This window comes from Crocodylus siamensis, chromosome 2 (genome assembly GCF_052110815.1).
Source record: "Crocodylus siamensis isolate JL-2025a chromosome 2, ASM5211081v1, whole genome shotgun sequence".
Lineage (NCBI taxonomy): Eukaryota > Metazoa > Chordata > Crocodylia > Crocodylidae > Crocodylus > Crocodylus siamensis.
In genome coordinates this window covers 173,847,483-173,867,532 of record NC_143396.1, presented here as the reverse complement: position 1 = coordinate 173,867,532, position 20,050 = coordinate 173,847,483, and the positions used below count along the sequence as shown (strand labels likewise).

Below are 20,050 nucleotides of genomic sequence, written 5' to 3'. Positions count from 1 at the left end.
GGAGCCGCCCCTCACCTCGCTCCCCTCATATGAACAACAGTTCTGTCCCACAGCCTGCCCCAGCTGGGCAGTGCTTGCCCCAGCCCCTGTCCCACTCCCTCTCTCACCGCAGGGGCCTTGATCTACGCCCTGCCCCAAGCGCCTTTGTTCCCCTTCTCCCCTTCCACCACAACAGACTTACCAGCTGCATGCAGCTGTACTGGAAATCAGATTGGTATCGGCTGATATGTCTCCTTAAAATCGGCTGTCAGCATTGGCCCCCAAAATCTCTATTGGCGCAACCCTAAACAGAAGATTTAAAGCAGGTATGATTGATTGATTTATGGATATTTACTTTTTCTATTTTGACGTGATTATAAAAAACTTGACAGTATACTGTCATTACTAAAATGTGTGCCCCCTACACTCCTAATTTCATGCAATCCTGAACAATGACAATGATAAAAATAGAAATAAAAGCTAAAAAATAAGCATTTATTTTAGCTGTCAACATTAAAAAATAAAAATCAAATTCTGCCAAGCCTCTGTGTGAGTATGTATGTATGACTGAATAAATATCTCTCTCTCTCTCTCTCTCTCTCTATATATATATATATATATATAGAGAGAGAGAGAGAGAGAGAGAGAGAGAGAGAGAGAGAGAAGTTCATTTTCATAAAAGGTCATATGTATGTAAGCTAAGGAGGATAGTTGGGGAAGCGCTGAGGTCCCTGAGGGGAGGGGAGCCAGGTGTCCAAGGAGTGTGGTCGCTCTTTAAGGAGATGATCCTCCAAGCCCAAAGGAAGGTAATCCCAACGAGGATCAAAGGGAGCAGGAGGGCACACAAGCCTCCATGGCTCACCAAAAGCGTCCGGGAATGTCTCCTTGCTAAAAGGGAGGCATACACACAATGGAAAGAAGGGATGACTATACTGCAGTTGCTCGGGGATGTAGGGGGCAGTCAGGAAGGCCAAGGCAGAGATGGAATTAGGACTAGCTTCCCAGATTAAGGACAATAAGAAGTCTTTCTTTAAATACATAGGGGGTAAAAAGAAAGTTCTGGGGCCCCTGCAGGACGCGTTGGGAAACTTGGTCGTCACACCAGACGACAAAGCTAACATGTTTAACGATTTCTTTGCCTCCATCTTCCTAAGTAGGGAACAGAACAGCCACCTCCCTGCAAGGCCCCCCTCGGGCCCCAGGGGACGCACACCTGGGCCAAGGGTTAGTGAGGAACTACTTAGGGAGCTTCTGGAGGGACTGGATGTATTCAAGTCAGCCGGTCCAGACAATCTCCACCCTAGAGTACTAAAGGAATTGGCCGAGGTCATTGCAGGACCCCTGACATGGCTTTACGAGCACTCATGGTGCTCTCGTGTGGTGCCGGAGGACTGGAAGAGGGCCAATGTGGTTCCCATCTTCAAAAAGGGGAAGGAGGACCCGGGAAACTATAGGCCAGTTAGTCCTACCTTGATCCTAGGCAAGCTGTTTGAGAAAATTATTCTGGCACACATCCACAAGGGGCCAGCAGGGGACTGCATGCTTAGGGGCAACCAACACGGGTTCATCAGTGGCAGGTCCTGTCAGACCAACCTGGTGGCCTTTTATGATCAGATCACCAGATCATTAGATGCAGGGGTAGCAGTGGACATAGTCTTCCTGGACTTCCGGAAGGCTTTTGACACTGTCTCTCACCCCGTTCTCATTAAGAAACTGGGGGACTGTGATGTCGACACCTACACAGTCAAATGGGTCACCAACTGGCTAGAGGGCCGCACCCGGAGAGTGGTGGCGCATGGGTCCTTCTCAGCCTGGAAGGACGTGGGCAGTGGGGTTCCACAGGGCTCGGTCCTCGGGCCTGCATTGTTCAACATCTCCATCAGTGACTTGGACGAGGGGGTTAAAAACACCCTGTTCAAATTTGCTGATGACACTAAGATGTTGGGGGATGTTGGCACACTAGAAGGAAGCAACAGGCTACAATCGGACCTAGACACGTTACAAAGGTGGGCGGATGAGAATAGGATGGGATTCAACACAGACAAGTGCAAAGTGATGCACCTGGAGAGGAACAACCGGCACCATACCTACTGGTTGGGGAACTCCCCTCTTGTCAGCACAGAGGCAGAAAAGGATCTTGGAGTCATCATTGACTCCAAGATGAACATGGGCCGGCAGTGTGGGGAGGCAGTCAGGAAGGCCAACTGTACCTTGTCATGCATCCACAGATGCATCTCGAGCAGGTCCAAAGAGGTGATCCTCCCCCTCTATGCGGCACTGGTCAGGCCGCAGTTGGAGTACTGCGTCCAGTTCTGGGTGCCACAATTCAAGAGAGATGGGAACAGCATCGAGAGGGTCTAGAGGAGGGCCACTCGCATGATCAGGAGACAGCAGGGCAGGCTCTATGAGGAGAGGCTACGGGACCTGAACCTGTTCAGCCTCTGAAAGAGAAGGCTGAGGGGGATCTAGTGGCCTGTTATAAGCTAGTTAGGGGGGATCAGCAGGCATTGGGGGAGTCACTGTTCCCCCGAGCACTGCCAGGAGTGACCAGGAATAATGGTCACAAGCTGGCAGAGGGTAGATTTAAGCTAGATATCAGGAGGTGCTACTTCACGGTCAGGGCGGCTAGGATCTGGAACCAACTTCCAAGAGAAGTGGTGCAGGCTCCTACCCTGTGGGTTTTTAAGAGGAGGTTAGATGAACACCTTGCTGGGGTCGTTTGACCCCAGTACTCTTTCCTGCCATGGCGGGGGGTCGGACTAGGTGATCTACTCAGGTCCCTTCCGACCCTAGAAACTATGAAACTATGTAGAATGAAGTAAACCACAGGGAACAGGTTCTAATTGAAGTACATAGACACTGTACTATGGACAAATTTTAGCAATTATTTCAGCTATAATGTTCGAGGTTTTCATTTATTTGCAGCATAAGAAAGTATTCCTTAAGGTATCACCAATACATAATTTTGCACTTTAGGGGCTTGATCTTTCAATCTGGCCAAAATCCAGTGGATTCAGATCTGACGAAAGGGGCAAAGGCAGTTTGCAACAACTTTACTATTCCCATTCTGGAATTCTAGGAGCCACCTTCACTCTTTACACAAGCTAAAATAGCTTCAAAGGCTCACTGGAATTGTCTGATAATAGTTTCTAAAGAGATGTCCTGTTAGCCAATGACTTCCAGAATACAGAGATATATTAGTAGCAGCAACACAGAATGCATGCCAAGAAAATGCTCAGCAGTCTGGTTAAGTTGCATTCATGGTGCAGTTCCAAAAAGGCTGTAAAAGCAGCCAGGAGATTGCTCCTTCATTCTAGTGGCAGTAAAACACAACTGAAATAAAGACCAACAATCATTTTCATACCTAAACTCACAATATAAGGGAATTCTTGGCCATAGGAAACTATATTTAAACTTCATTACTGACTTTTTCTGTACTAAGTCTATATTATTTAAACCTTAAAATATTTATACTTTTAAGTTAGTAGAAAATCTAGCATACCGATGTCTTTTACAGAAGCGACGGACAGGATAGGATCTGTTGTGCTAAGAATGATTCCAAATAGCATGCTAATGTCCCAGGACCAATTATATGTATTGACTTTGTAAGTTAACCATCCAATTATAATGCAATTCAGCAAAAAGCCAGGAACTGAAAGAATTAATACCTGTGAAGAAAATATATGTGTATTAATGGATGTAAAATATATAGCTTATTGCATTACAAGTAATTCATTCTATATTTCCAGCTAAAAATTATATGGAATTGAGTTTATAATTGAGAATAAATAATGCTGGGACAAAAAAATATTATTAGGCTATTGTAATTAGCCACAAAAGAATTACAAACACAGGAAGATTAAACTAAAAGAAATCCACGCGTATTTGAAGTATAGATTACATACTAGTACAATATCCAAACAATGTTCAGACACCATGCATAGTGTTCTGCATTCTTAGTTTTTACTGGTTTTCACTGATAAATCCCGATTTTTTTTTTTTAAGTGATTTGGTTTTTACTGATTTACACCCATTTTTCAGTTCAAATCCCTGTTAACTGGCATGAGTGGGGAATGGCCCATGCCAGTTAACAGGGGTGCCTGTTAACAGGGATTTGAACTGAAAAATGGGTGGTGCTGGTAAGCTAAAAGTGCTGCTGTGCTGGTTACCTGAGGCACAGGTTTCCAGCTGGATGCTGGCGGTGGGGAGGAGGTGGTGGCTACATGCAGAGCAGGGGGCAAAGGGGTGGTGGTGGCCATGCAGGGGCTGGGGGAGGGTGGCTGGAGGCGTGGGGTTCCTGGTTCTGACCCTGGGGAGGGCAGAACAGGTTGCAGGAATCACTGTCAGGGTGGGCAGGTCCCACCTGCACCCCGGTAATTCTGCCTTCAGCCCTGCCCCAGGTGCTGCGAGCTCTGCCGGGAGGGGAGGAAGGCAGGACAGTCCAGCCCCACTCCCAGCAGAAGACTGCACCCAGGTGCTCAGCACAGGCCTGCAGGGCTGGAGATGCTGCCCAGGGCTACAGGGCTCCCAGCTCTGATCCTAGGCAGGGCAGGAGGTGCCGGGGCTGGGGCCAGGTACCCCCCAATTCTGGTGATGTTGCCCCTCCCAAGCGCTAGGATGATCCTAGTGCTGACACCAGCCCGGGCCTGCAGTGGCAGTGGGCAGCAGCGAGAGCAGGCTGCTGCCTGCCCAGAACACCAGGAAGAGCCTGGGCTGGCGGTGGCACCAGGCTCTTTCTCGTGCTCAGGGCAGGCAGTAGCCTGCTCTTGTCCCATGCTCAGATCCAAGAGCTGCGGCCCCCTGACCCACATCCACTGCCGATTCCCCTACTTTGCTCCCTGCTGCAGCCCCGGAAGCAGTCAACGGACTGCGCCACGCCCTTCCCCCTACACCCCTTCCCTAGTCCCAGCCTTACTCTCTCCCTCCCTCACCACTGATTTTTCCCCAATTTAAACCAAACTTTTCCCTTTTCTTCTTTTTACCCTGATTTCATCCTGGCTTTTGTTTCAAAGATGAACCCTGAAAAATTCCCAGATTTTTTTTTTTTAATAAAAACCGAACACTAACCATGCAGCAATCATATCAGTCACAGTTAGTGCGTATGAGTGTTTAAAAGACTCAAATTCAGTTAAACTTATTATTAAAGACACATTAAATTTTTTAGAAGTATGCACACATTAGTGTTGGATTAATATTGCCATTTGTCTTCCAAAACCTGGAGATAGGTCTCAAATAGGAAGAGTTGCTTAATTCAACCTCTTCCCTACGTAAATTTGAAAAAACTTATCTGTTCACACTTTTTTCCTAGTGTTTGGGCACGTGCATCTTTTCAGGAGATGTGGGCTCTATCAAGGATGATGTTTTTATGTGTAATTTCCACTTAAACAAAAGCCAGAATTGAAACAATATAAAGTTTTAACCTCTCAAGCTTTTCCACATCCCTCCTAAAGTGGGGGGCCCAATACTGGATGCAGTACTCCAGCAGCGGTCTCACTAGGGCCAAGTAAAGCAGCAGGATGGCATCCCTGGTTTTGCCTGAGATGCATCGATGAATGCATGCCAGAGCTTTGCCAGCCACAGCATTGCACTGGTGACTCATATTCGTCTGGTGATCAATCAAGGCCCCCAAGTCTCTTTCAGTCGTGGTGCTATTGAGCAGAATACTGCCGAGCCTGGAAGTATGTTGAACGTTCTTGCTACCAAGGTGCAGCACCTTACACTTCTCTACATTGAAGGCCATCAGGTTTTGGTCAGCCCACCTTGAGAGTATCCAAGGCAGCCTGTATCCCCAGCCTGTCCTGCAGCTTGACTGTCCTCCCCCATAATTTGGTGTCATCCGTGATCTTTGCCAGTTCGCATCTGACTCTCAAATCCAGACTGTTAATGAAGATGTTAAAGAGTATCGGCCCAAGTACCGAGCCCTGAGGGACTCCACTGGTCACCATGTGCCATGTTGATTTGCTCCCGTCAACTAATACTCTTTGGGTCCAACCCTGTAGCCAATTACCTAGATGATCAGGGCCACAGTTCCCCAGCCTAACCATGAGGACATCATGGGGAACTAGGTCAAAGGCTTTCTTGAAATCCAGATATATGATATCCATGTCATCGCCCTTGTCCAAGGCACGTGTTATCTGGTCATAGGAGATGAGGTTGGTCAGGCAAGGCCTGCCAGTCATAAAGCCATGTTGGCTGGCATTCAGATGCTTGCCTTTCATTAGTCTGGTGTTGATGGTTCCCTTGACAATTTTCTCCAGGATTTTTCTGAGGATGGATGTCAGACTGATTGGCCTATAATTTCCCGGGTCATCCCTCCTCCCTTTCTTGAAGATAGGGACCACTTCGGCTTTTTTCCAGTCTTATGGACCTCGCCTGAGCACCACGAATTTTCAAATATCTTTGCCAAGGGGGATGCAATGATGTCTGCCAGCTCCTTCAAGGCGCTTGGGTGCATTCCAACTGGGCCTGCAAACTTGTGAATGTTGAGTTTCTCAAGGTGTTCCCTCACCTGAGCCACATCAATTTTGGGCCTGTCACCCACTCCCAGGATGGTTTGTGTCCTTTCTGACAGTGTGGCCCCCTTGTGGGGATTCCCTTTAAAAAACACTTTAATTTAGGACTGATTAAACCCCCATGTTGTCCACACACCCTGCTAACTTATGTGCCCCTCCGGCAGGGAGGAGAGGGCGAGCTGCCAGTGAGCGGAGAGGTCCCTGGGCTGCAGGTGGGGGCGGGGGGAGGGCTGGTACTTCCCTCCATGGCAGCGGCAGCCCCCCCAGGCACAACCCGCCTGCAGGCACTGGGCTCAGGAGGTCCCAGGGCGCACTGCAGCTGTGGAGGGAAACACCAGGCCACTGCACAACTCAGGCAGGCAGGCAGGCTTCGTAGGTAGGGGAGGATCAGGCTTACCACTTTTCTTCGGTGGCGTCTGCTTTCCCGAGTTGCTGCCAGGCTGCCTGCAGGACTTTCTGCAGAGCCGTGGAGCTGCACGAAGGCCAGTGCTTCGCTCCACAGCTGTAGGGAACTCCTCAAAGAAGTTTTAGTTTGCTATGCCCCAAGTCATTTAAGAAGCATTATGCCGCCGAATTTCCTACAGTGGCTGGAATTAATGTGCAACAATACACCGCCGACCATGCAAACACTGACACCATTAAAGCAGTGCAAAAGCATTTAGCCCATTTTAAAGTGTCATGCACACACATCTCTCGTTTCATCTACATACGGCCTTAGTGGGGTTGTGATCTTATCATATATAGCATGGCCCTCTATCATTTGAAGTAATTAAGTCACTAGTAATAGCAAAAGACTTTTCTTTGTGGAGACTTGCCATTAGAGGAGAATGGAGATACTTTATCAATGAGTTTCACAACTATTTGTTAAAAGCAAAGGAACATTGTAATTCAGGAATAATGAATTCTAGTTTATATTCTCTACTCTAAATAAATATACGCTTGTAGTTGCAAACCCTTCTGCCCCGTCCCTTTCTGTCACTATCCCTACTCACTACCCTTGTCCTCATCCCTGCTACTACACCCTCTGCAGCTGAGGTTCAGTTCCCCTCAAAACTGCTACCTCTGTCCAACCCTGTGCCTACCACTCATATTTTCTCCTGTCTCCCTCTACCCCCACTCTGATCCTACCCCGTCCTGCCTTCCAATTACTGTTGCTAACCCTTGCCACACACCCATATCTCACTGTGATAAACTCTTGTCAGTTTCTTACCCTATATCTCAACCTTCTCACCCCTATTTTTATCTCCCTAGGCACAAACAGAAAAGACATTTTCCGGACAATCTGGTCCCTGAAATCTCTCTACAGCCATGGCATAACACATGTGCACAGCTTCAGAGTGCTTTTAAAATGGCTAATCATGTCAAAAAATAACCTTTGTTAAATTAGGTAGTAAGTGAAGGCGCTCTAAAATAAAATGCCTTTGTGTAAAGCACAAAAAGTTACTGCATGATTGAAGTGCCCTTTATAACTTCTAGGGCTGTGCAAAGCTTCAGGTGGTGATTCGATTTGGAGGAGACTCAGCCCAATTTGATGGCCAAATCTCTGAATCCAAATTGAATCAAGGGACCAATTAAAAGCTCTCCAAATCGATAATGGAAAAGATTCGGAGAGCTTCAGTGATTCAGGCAGTCCCTACCCGCTGCAGCATGGACCTGGACCCGGACTTGGCACTGGTAAGTAGGGGGCGGGGGAAGGGACGCTGGAGGAGGGGACCGGGGGGAGACCCCCACCAGGCTCCATCCCCTGCCTGTTCCCCCAGTGTCCCCCAACCCCCGTCCACTCTCTGAGCCTTCTTCCATGGCTGCCCTGCCTCCCCAGCTCCCAGTGCTTTAAAAAAAAGCCCCCACTCACCAGTTGCTGCCTGGTGGGGGGATCCCCACTGTCCCCCGCTACCCCACACTGCATGGGGGGCTCTGCCACGAGCCCCCCAAACCTCCCCTGCTCCCCCATCCACTCCAGCTCTCGGCCCTTTAAGAAAAAAAAATAAAACTCCTTGCACTCACCATCCCCTGCAGTGGTCTCAAGGTTTCTGGGGGCTCATGCAGAATCCCCCACGTGGTGTGGGGCAGTGGAAATGGCCCCCCACCAGGCAGGAACCGGTGTGACCATGTTTTTTTTGGTTTTTTGTTTTTAAAGGGACAGAGCTGGGGTGGGTGGGGCAGCCATGGGGGGCAGGGCCAGGAGAGCGAGCAGGAGTCAGGGAGCTCGTGGAAGAGCCCTCCACGGAGTATGGGGCAGCGGGGGTTGACCCCTTCCTAGCATCAGTCAGTGAGTGCGGCCTTTCTTTTTTCAAAGTGCCAGGAGTTGGGGCAGGGCAGCTATTGCCGGGGCTGGGAGAGCAGGCGGGAGATGGGGCCTATGTAATTTCGAGACTCGGCTGATTTGGCACCAACTGAATCACCAAATCAGATTTGACCAAATCTATTCGGGACAGTGATTCAAATTACCAAATTGAATCACTGTCCCCCAAATCAGCCAAATCCGAATCCAAAGCAAATACTAGCTGCTTCACACAGGCCTAATACTTCTGTAAGCAACCCCTGGCCACATCCACATGTGCAGACATGTGCGGTTTGAGGCACCACAAACCTCACTGGGGCATGACAGATCACACGTGCTGCATGTTAAACCGTGTGTGGCACTGCTAATCTTCAGGGTAGGGGCAAAGTTTGTTACCAGTATTTCCCAGTAGCAAAAAAAGCCCTGGGAAAAAAAGTAGTGCAAGGCATGCCAAAATACCATGTGCTGGCAGAAATGCAGAGACAAGAAACAGGCAACGCAGAGCGCACCCCAGCCATGTGCCGCTCCCCAGATGGCTGGGGCACAGATGCCTCAGCTCAGGGGTTCTGCAGCATGTGCATCTCCGCATGCTGCTCCCCAGCTGGCTGGGGTGCAGGTTGCCTCAGTGTATGGGCTGCCTGCTGGCTAGCCCTGCACTGAGGCACCCTGTGTCCCAGCCAGCACCCTCTCTTCCCCACCCCCTTCCCCCAGCATATAGAGCCTAGTCAGAGCGGCGTGCCAGGAGCCAGGCGCAGGCAGTTTGCCCACAGCGGAACAATGTGGACTGTGCAGGGGCATTCACTGTGCGTGGGTGTGCACTGAGGCAAAAAGTACTGGCAAAAATTTGTGCTGCTATTTGTGCCACCGCAAGCACACACCCCTGCTTGTCTGGATGTGGCCCCTGTGTTCAAATCAGGTTGTTTTCTTCTTCTCATTCCCCAAATGCAGCTGTAGAAGAACCTAGGGCACAGGAGCGGATCTTTTTTATGTTCCCAGTGCCAAACAGCCTCTAACAGCCAGGAAAAGCAATTGGAAGAGAAGTCCTGCTCAGTTGTTTTTATCTCTGGGATAAACCATGTTCACTTCCTCTCTAGAAATGGTGCATCCACGATCCAGATTGTGCACACAATCAGACTCTTTGAGTACATTAACTCCCAAATTCTACTGAAAATGCCTGAACTAGAAATTTGCAAAAGCATGTAACCTAACCAAATGTAGGTGGGATTTTCACAGGAAGAGCACAAAAGCGTGCCCTGACATCAAGGCAATCCATGACGCCAAAATTTAAATAGTCTATTTCAAATTATAGAAGTACTAAAACATCTTGGTGAGATAGTCAGAATATTGTACTTTATATAACCAATGTATTTGTCCTTAACCTTGTTCTTGGAAGTGACTGAACTATTTTAACTGAACTTCAGGTTTTTTTGGAAGTTTTAGCTTCAGCTATCCCCTGGCAAATAAACCTTTATTTTAAACTAGTTAAGTTTGACAAAATTAGAGGCAACTGAAAACAGGGTCTTACAATGGAAAACATTAGACAATTATACTACAGGCATGACTATACAAACCACCTGTGCCATGTTTCGTATTTTTTACATTCTTAGGAGGGGACCCTAATTCAATTCTATCTCCTCATAAGTAGAGGGCCTACTACCAGTTGAGGTAGTTCTGTGATAACAAAATCAACAGCACCTTTTAAAGGACTGATTTCAAGCAGCACCTACTCAAAGATGATTGACACTAAGGCAGAGAAAGGAAAACCTGTGGGCCTTCCCAAGACTGGAGGGGAACTGTAGGCATTAGGTCCAGCAGATAGAAATGGAGTAAGAAGAAACACCTCATGCCCAAAGACAATAGAGTTAGCTAGAGATGCTGATAGAGTGTCCACTTCATGGGAACTTAAATTGGGTAATTACGAAAAATCTTCACCTTCAAGAAACTGCAGGGTAATGAACAAGGAAGAGGTACAGCAGAAATCTGAGGAGTACACTGGACCTTTGACAGTTTATTGTTTAGAGTTAGGTTCACTATGTATAAGTATGAACAAGCTAGCTCAGGTAGCAGCAGCAATCTAGTTGTAGCAGTAGAGGGCCCAATGCAGATTAATTTACTCTGCAGGGTAAAATAATTCAGATAGAGCTGAATGTTGCTGTGGCTACATAGCTTAAACTAGCTACCTTGAATACTGGCAGCAATCTCAGGTATTTCTGGACTACATTGAACTCTGCAGTGTAGACATATACCCATTTCTTGGATCTTCCCACAAACCTTTAGATCAGTACTGGTAGGGCAGAGAAAATCAGAGATGTAACACCTCTGTGCCTAACTCCCAGATTACAGAAGCAGTAGAGCTCTTTTCAAAATGTTTAAAATATGCTGCTAAAACCTTATTGGCTCCATAGAACCCTTTTTCTTTATACAGTGTATAATTTTCACTTAGTGTTCCACATTCTGTTTTTATTTAAAAAAAAAATTGGGGAATTTTTCAGGCCTTATCTTCAAAACATAAAAACCAGGATGAAATCAGGGTAAAAGGAAGAAAAGGGAAAAAATCGGTTTAAAATCAAGGAAAAATCAGTGGTGAGGGAAGGAATAAGGCTGGGACCAGGGAAGGGGCGAGGGAGATGGGCATGGCACAGGCCATCGGCCACTTCTGGGGCTGCAGCAGGAAGCAAAGCGGCGGAAGCTGTCAGTGGGTGCAGCTCCTGTTGCTATGTGCCCCCTGCAAGGGCTGTGCCAGGCTCTTCTGGAGGAAACGTGTCCCCGGACCTGCACACAGGATGAGAGCAAGCTGCCGTCCGCCCTGAGCACCAGGAAGAGCCTGGTGTCATCACCAGCCCAGGCTCTTCCTTGTGCTGTGGGCGGGCGGTAGCCTGCTTACGCTGCAGCCTGCTGCCACTGCAGGCTGGGGCCAGCGGCAGCACCAGGATCTTACCAGTGCTGGGGGCGGACAGTAGCACTGGGAGGGAGGGGGCCGGGGACCTGACTCCAACCCCAGTACCTCCTGCCCTGCCTGGGGTCAGAGCCGGGAGCCCTATGACCCTGGGCAGTGGCTCCAGCCCCATGGGCCCGTGCTGAGGGCCCCAGTGCAGTCCTATGCCACTTGGAGCAGATCCGGCTCTCCTGCCTGCATCATCCCAGCAGGGCTTGGGGCTCACAGCTCACAGGGAAGGGCCACAGCCAGAGCTGCCTGCCCCAGGAGTGATTCCCATGGCCTGTCCTGCCCCACCCCGCCCAGAGTCAGAGCTGGGAACCCCACGCCTCCAGGCAGTGGCTCCAGTCCCATGGGCCCATGCTAAGCAGCTGGGTGCAGCACCCACTGCAGGGAGCAGGGCCGGGCTCTCCCGCCTCCCCCCCCCCCGCCAAAGTGAGGCTTAATTTATCAGCGGAAATCAGGAAAAACCGAGAATGTGGAACACTACTTTTGCTGAACTGTCTCAGCCACACTTTATAGTCTCAAAGAAAAACAAGACACATTAAACATTTACCTATTCTGTATAATGCATTCTAAAATACATTTTTAAAACTACATCTTACCTGCCAAAATGTTTTCTGAAACACATAAAAATCCATTTCAAAGGCAGCCGTAAATATTACAACTGGAGCAAATATATGAAAAAACAGGACAGGACCAATATCTGCGATGGGCAATGTAAGCTCACCAAACTGGCAATACAAAAAAAGAGAAAGGAACCTTATATTACTTGTTTCCAGTAATCAGTGTATATTCTGAAAGCAAAACAAATTATTGTAAATGGTACTCCCAATCTGTTAATACACAATGAAATATCAAACACTTCAATTAATAGTTTCCATTTCTTGTCCAGACTTTCATGGCAGTGTGATCAATCATTGGCTTGTAAACTTTTTTCAGATGGTCTCTGAGTGATGGTATCAATAAACTACCATATGGGGAAATGACAGGTGAAAAATGATATTGTCAAGCACCCACCTACTAGCAGCTCCCAGATCAAACTAATACTTCTGTCTAACAAATATACTGAATATATGTAATAAATTTATGGTGTTACACAAGTCCTTTCCCTCTAAACATATTATTTTAATGTGAAAGATTCCTGGGGTAAAAAAAAAATTGCAGCTTTATATGCAGAAAGAATAAAGGATTTAATCCACTTAACTATGATGAAGCTAGAAGCTTTTTAACCTTCTGAGACCCTTCTAGATCACACATAAGAATAAACAGCTTATGTACTACATATACAGAAGGAAGACAACTCTCGCTGATGATCTCTCTTGAGGGGATTTAAAAGGGGAAAAACTCAGTAGACAGGTAATTTTACCTGACATGAAAAGCAAATCCTGATTTAAGATTAAACTGTGGAACTGTTCTTTAAAATGCCTTTTTCCTTGCAAGAAAATCAGCAATAATTACTTATAGAAAGGAACAGCGATCTCTTCAGAATCTCTGGATGAAATAATGAGAACCATTAGAATTGTTGCTTAAAAATGTAAGCGTTTATGAGAATAGTGACCATATTACAGACTAGAAGGGAAGAGGAACAAAGAGACTTTAAATTTAAGTTGCACATGATGCCTCACAAACATGTGCCTGTTTGATTACCATAAGTGCAGAAATTTGTCTTTGTGAGGTACTTAAAAAAAAGCTTAAGAGCAAGGCATCTGGGATTTGCTGATGGTAATGGGAACATCGCCTGTTAGTGGGGAAAAATAATTTCTTGTTCAATCAGTCTGCTTCTAAGAAATGTACTTGTGAGGTATTTTGCTTTAATAACAAGAAGATGGCAATAGCAGAGATTGACTTTGTGGTATGTGGTTTACATCCTGTTTTATGCTTGCTGTTTATTTACATACACTAACAGACATATTTATCAATTCAAATGAAAACAAAGTGAGGCTGGATCCAATCCTGAAATGCAGGCTGCACACAGGGGCATTTTAAAACCATTTGAATCTAAAATATTTTGTTTTGTTCAGAGCTGTACACCAACCATTCAGAAAGGTATTTGTAGCAACAGACACCTACTGCAGGTTGGCAAGAGAATTCTCTCTCACGGAGAGGTTTGGCTCTCCGCTACTATAATAACTTCTTACTTGCCAGGGATATATGGCTAGGATATGAAAGAGGATGGTTGTCTGGCAACCCAATATACTTGCCATTACCATGTTTTCAACAGAACATCGGCTTTTGGCAGCTCATAAGCCCAGAAGAACCTAATGCTGCTGTTCATCAGGGAATCAGACAGATACCCAGCTGTTAAAACTACATAGCACAGTACAGTGCCATACAGAAATATGTGAGTTAGCTTAGATACCATGACATCTGTCCAGTTCATACACACTGGGTGCATCTACATGTGCTATTAATGTGCTTTAGGCTTACTGCACAGTAAAATACTGCACAGTAAGCCTTCCTCAGGAGCATGTCTACACGCGCACCGTTGAGAGCAGATTTGCTTCCAATGGGAGCAGCCCCATACACAGCTGCTCCCTTGTTTTTCCCCCCTGCAGCAGCCAGGGGGAGCTCCACACTTACCTGGGTGCTAGCCTCAGGGCTGGCAAGGGGCATAGGGGCTGGTTCTGGTGTGCATGGGGTCAGGAGGCGCAGGGGTTCCAGCGAGCTCCCTGCTGGATGGGGTTTCCCTTCCCAGCAAAGTTTGGCCAGGAGTAGTCCCGGATGTGGGGCAGCTGCTGGTGAGCCTCCCATCAGGCAGCCCTCCCTCCCCCTCTCCCCCCGGCTCAGCAAGAGACTGGCTGGGAACTGTCCCCACCTGGCAGGGGGCTTGCCAGCAGCTGCCCCTCTTGGGAGACAGTCTCTAGCCAGCCTCCTGCTGAGCAGGAGGGCAAAGGGCTCACCAGCAGCTGCCCAACTTGCATTTCCAGCCTCCACCTCCCTCCCAAAGCAGCTCTGCATGGAACAGAGCTGGGAACTCTGGAGAGTGAGCAGGTGCTGGAGCTCCAACCTCTGTGCTACGCAGAGCTGCCCTAAAGAGTGAGTGAGAACTGGGTTTGGAGTTCCTACCTCCATGCTGAGAGCTGGGACAGGGGGCAGAGAGCTTTCCAGTCCTGGAATGAGCGCACTAGGACCAGGGACAGAATGCTCCCTGTCCCCTGTGGCCCCTGCTGCCTAGGTTGACTGGGAACAAATCTGCTTCTGGTCAGCATCTACAAGTGTGGTAGTGTGCAGTAACTACTGTACAGTAGCCTAATTTACTGCACAGTAAATGTCCCACACATGTAGACTGTAATGCTTTACTGAACAGTAGATTAGTCTACTGCACAGTAAAGCATCTTGTGTAGATGCACCCACTGTTTCTTAACAGCACCAAGTAACCTAACTGTAGTGCCATGCTATATTACTTATAGCTATGCTACTTTAGACATATAGACATTAGGGTTGTGCAGAGCAGGTAATATTTGATTCGACAGCCATGTCGAATATTAAACTGGGTCCTGCTTTGATTTGCTGTCCGCTTCAACTCGAGGTCGAAGCTTAGTCAAATATTTGAGCTGCTTCGACTTCCCCATAGGCTATAATGGGGAAGGTTGAAGCAGGCTATAACTTAGGCATTTCTTGTTTGATATTGATGAAACTTGCAGGAATGGTAGCTCCTGAAGAGGCCACAAAGTCTGCCAACTTTCAACAAGATAGGTTGTGGGGGTTTGGAGAAACAGCACCCCAAATTCTTGAGAGAAAACCTCCTGTGACTTCTGTGTGGAAAGCCACAGGAAGCTCAAAACTGCAGGCCTGGTAGCCCCTGGGGAGCCCACAAAGCCTGCCAGCTTTCACAGTGATAGATGCAGGGGTTTGGAAGAAACTGCACCTTAGGCTGCTGACAGACAAAACTCGTGATACAGATGGAGTGAGGAGGGTGGCATTCACTCCGTCTGCACCTGGAGCTTGGGGAACCCCAGCAGCAGGAGGTTCACCTTGAGGAACACCAGCTGCTCCACCAAACCCAGATCCAAGCAGGTGCAGTGGGGTGTCACAACATCTGCAGTCATGCTGAACACCCTTTTGCTTGGCCATATGTGGCAGACTGGTCGGTGGACACCCTCTTACTGCCACATATGGTGCCCTTGACCCTTGGGTCACAGATGGTGGCTAGCATATGCACTGTGTTGGACCCCAAGGGTTCAAGCCTTTTCCTAAGGCCCTCCTTCAGCTGCCTCACCCATGCCTGCACATCTGGTGAAAGCAGCCTGCCCCAGCCAGGAACATTGGCCCCCAGGAAGCTCTCCATTTGGCTGCAGAGCTTCCTCACTATGGGGACCACCTGGCTGAGGAAGGCATCAGCAGCACTGAGGGTCTCAGTGGCCTTGAGGAAGGGCTTGAAGACCAGCAAGATCTGGGAGATGGCATCCCACTCAGCTTTGGTCAGGGGGTCGCTGATCCCAATCTCCCCAAGCAAGGCCAGCTCATGGATGGCCTTCTGTTGCTCCACCAGCCTCTTGAGCATCAGGTAAGTGGAGTTCCACCAAGTCTCCACATCCTGCATGATTTTGTGCTGTGGGACATTTAGCTCTGCTTGTTTGTCCCGCAGCATCCTGCCCCCCCTTGATGCTCCGGTGGAAGTAGCCTGCCACCTTCCTGCATCTGGAAACGAGCCTGCTGGTGTTGCTGGTGCCATCACTGGCAGCCCTGTCCCCCTCCAAGGCATCCCTCACAATCAGATGTAAATTGTGTGCCACACAGTGAATACCAGCCAAGTTGGCATCACAGACTATATTGGCCCCATTGTCGCTGACCATGAAACCGCAGGTCAGCTCAGCCTGCCCAACGCCCAGCCACCCCTGCACCATGCGGTTCATGGACCCCCTTATCTCTGCTGCTGTGTGGGACTCATCCATCACCTTGACATGAAGGAGAGCCCACCAATGGCCTGACTGGCCACACCAGTGCCCTGTGCAGGAGAGGTACACATGATCTCCACCCCGGCTGCTCCAGATGTCTGAGGTGAAGTGTACGGCACCTGCGGACCTGCCTTGTGCAGATGCTCCCTCAAGTGCTCCCTGCATGCTTCGTATAGGGAGGGCACCACCGTCCTGCTGAAGGTGATGCATGCGGGCACTTGGTAGGATGGAGCCACCAGTGCCAGGAGCCGCCTGAACCCTGGCCACTCAACAAAGGTGAAAGGCTGGCCATCCAGAGCAAGCATCTCCCCAATGGTCTGGGTGACCTTGCTCGCACTTGCAACTGGTTCCTTTTGCCCCCAGTGTTCCAGGGTGCCCTGCCTCTGCTGTGGGGGGATGGGGGCTGTGGAGCGAGCGGGGGCCGTTCCTGTGGCAAAGGGGTGGTACCTGCGGAGACGATTCAGCATCCCCGAGGTTGTCATGCTCTTTCTTCCCTTGCCCCGGCTGATTTTGGCTCAGCAGTGCACGCAGATAGCAAACGCAGGATCATCTGCCAGCTCATAATGATCCCAGACCATGCTAGTACTAGGCCTTTCCCTCTGGCATGAGGGTGCACCTGTGGATGCTGCTGAACTCTCCCCCTCTTCAGCAGTCAGAGGCACAGCAAGAGAAAGAGTGGGCTCGGCTAAGCTGCTTGCCTTCACCTGTACAGAGGCACCTTCTGAAGTGCCTTCTGGGAAAGACCTCCTGACTTGAAAGGAAAAAACCTGAGGGGTGTCAAGCACAAACTCAACTGATTCCTCCTCCTTCCCCAGAACTTCCCTTGCCAGGGCACTGAGATCCAGATCCAGCGCCAGCTCTTCTTCTGGCGCGGGAAGGCTCAGCATTGGCAGTGACACAGAGGTGGAGTGCACTGCTTTGCTGGTTGCAGTTATGGTGGGAAAGGTTGTGGCTGCTGTGTCTGGACATGAGAGAGTCTCAGGCACAGCCAGTGGCCCTGGTGGCACTGCTGCTCCCCCCTCTTTACTGCTTGTAGCAGCCTCATCCCTTGTAGCAGGAGAAAAGAGGCTGCGTCCGAGTTTGGTGGAAGGATAAACTGCAGCTCTCCTGCTTGCAACCCCCCTTGCTCCCCTTCATGCAGGCTGGCCTTTCCACCCCGCTTCATAATGTGTTCCTCTGTATATAAACTGCCTTTCCACCCTGCTTCATAATGTGTTCCTTCGTATGTAAACTGGAACCTCTAAGTGTGCTGTGCGCCGCAAATTAGATTTCTGGATGTTATGTAAATGTGTTTGTGTGTGTACATAATACATTGAGAAGCGTTGGTGTGGTGGAAAGAATGAATGATGTATAAAAAAGTATATATATATAAACTAAATTCCTATATATAGAATAGATCCTAGGCTACTACTAACCCTATCCAATATAAGCGTAAACAAATATGAAAAGTACTTATAAAATAAAAGCACCAAGTTCTCAGAAATCCCTGTTGCTAGCATTGCAAGCAGGGAATCTGCTGAAGATCAGGGCTTCCAGCCGTCATGGTCTGACGCAGAGGTGCTGGAGAACACCAGCAGCTCAAAAATTGACCCCAAGGCAGAAAGCAGGGGAGCTGAAAAACTGCTGCCTTTTCTGCATTTTCTCTGGCCCTCCCCCAGAGCACTGGGATTGGAAGGGACCTCAGAGAATGCTGACAGGTCACTGGCCAGCCACACATGTCAGTCATGAAAGCACTCTTTCCCCCTCCTTCCCCCCACTTTCCTGTTTTTTTCCCCCCACAGGGAATCCAGTATAGGGAATCAAGTATTGGCAAGTCGAACATTTGACCCGTGCTGCTAATATTCGACTTCCGGTATTCGATTCAACAGCTATTCGACCAGCTGCTATTCAACTCAACTTTCACTTTTCAACATTAAACATGCTGAATATTTGTCGAATCGAATATTAAGTCGAAGCTTTGCACAGCCCTAGTAGACATACCTACTTTGCCCAGGATGCACACACATCACACCTATCCTAGAGCTATGTATTCTATTGCATTAGCTAAGGAGCTGTGTCAGAATCTGGGCCTTTCCCAATTTCTGTCAATATTTGAACAAAGCATTACGAGAAATGAAAGGTCTTCTCATTCTGAGTCTGCCCAAATCAGTACTCCTTTCCATGTTTCTGTTCATCAGAGGGTTAACTATAGTCTGATGTTATAGGTATTTTCTTATTAATGAGCTGATGAAGCCTGGGCCTTCTGAAGAAGTTAATCCTTCCATTCACAAAGACTTCAAAGATTTTCCAAGCACTTACTTTCATATCTAAAGTACATCAAAGCATCTGGATGGAGAAACAGAAGTGAGATGACAAAGAGAGAAATCAAGCAGACCTGCATAGGTGAAGGGTAGCCTGACTAGAGAGTGGAAAGACTCCTAACTAGCCTGACTCACTAAGGAAAAGACTTCAAGATAAATTACTGCTCTAAAATGCTTTTTACTTGATGAGAAAGTCCTTTTGCAACTGAAACTCCTTGCTTTCAAATAAGGATCAACATTACCTAGCACCCTGTAAGTAAAGGAGGTACTAGAGAATTTTAACTATGGCGTCCCCAGTTTCAATAAAGGAAACCTGATGTTCTGCTCCAAGTTTACTGCTAGGGAGTCCTCACTTCAGCTTTCCAAATCTGACAAGAAACAATTACTTTATCTTTGTACTATGTTTTACTGACATTTCTTCAGTAATTTTGCAATCCTTTAATAGCATCTGATAAAGTAGATTCTTGTCTACAAAAGCTTGCACCTCCCTAAACTAACGATACCACCTGCCTACTTCCTGCAGTAACTTTTTTGTGACTAGATCATCAAATAATACTCTGAATTCAATGCCTACCATCAAAGGATCTAAAAAATTTTTATATTAAGTAAATACTCCTATAAATCAAGTAGTTATTATCCCTGTTCCACAGATGGAGAAATAGAGACAATTAGAGAACAAAAATCTAATTTTCCAACTGAGATTGGTATTTTAACTTCTAATCCTGAGGGTCTCAAACATTCTGTTAACCATATCTTAATACAGGGCTGTCCAACTTCTATGACCCTGGGGGCCATACCTGTGGGGGCTGCACGCTGTAGGGACCACAGCAGGTGTCTATGCAGACACTTCCTCCCACCCACTGCTGCATTGCATGCCCATGCAGACATCCCCCCTACCACTACACTGCACCTCCCCCAAACAATGGATGTAACTCACCCTCACTGCAACACAGCCCCAGACTCATCCTCAATCTCCCTCTGCTGTCCTGTCCCCTGGGCTGAAGGAAAGAAGTGGCAGCTGGAGGAGGAATGGGGGAGCTAGAGATTCTGGCTGCTCTTACAACCAAAGCAATGGTGGGGGCAACAATCAAGTGAGAGCTCAGGGGCTGCACATTTACCTTTTTTACTTGCAGCCTGAAAGC

General features: G+C 48.0%; 1 protein-coding gene across 1 annotated transcript in view; it reads right to left on the bottom strand.

Annotated features, from left to right (window-relative positions):
• Positions 1-14,323, bottom strand: part of LOC149871352 (solute carrier family 9 member C1-like) — a 200,449-nt gene extending 186,126 nt beyond the window's left edge. The window contains exons 1-3 of the mRNA XM_090034612.1: positions 14,291-14,323; positions 12,313-12,441; positions 3,482-3,647 (exon numbers count right to left, since the gene is read on the bottom strand). Of these exons, the coding sequence (XP_089890738.1) occupies positions 3,482-3,647; positions 12,313-12,441; positions 14,291-14,323 (328 nt within the window). The remainder of the gene's footprint in view (positions 1-3,481; positions 3,648-12,312; positions 12,442-14,290) is intronic.
• Between the last annotated feature and the right edge of the window lie 5,727 nt (positions 14,324-20,050).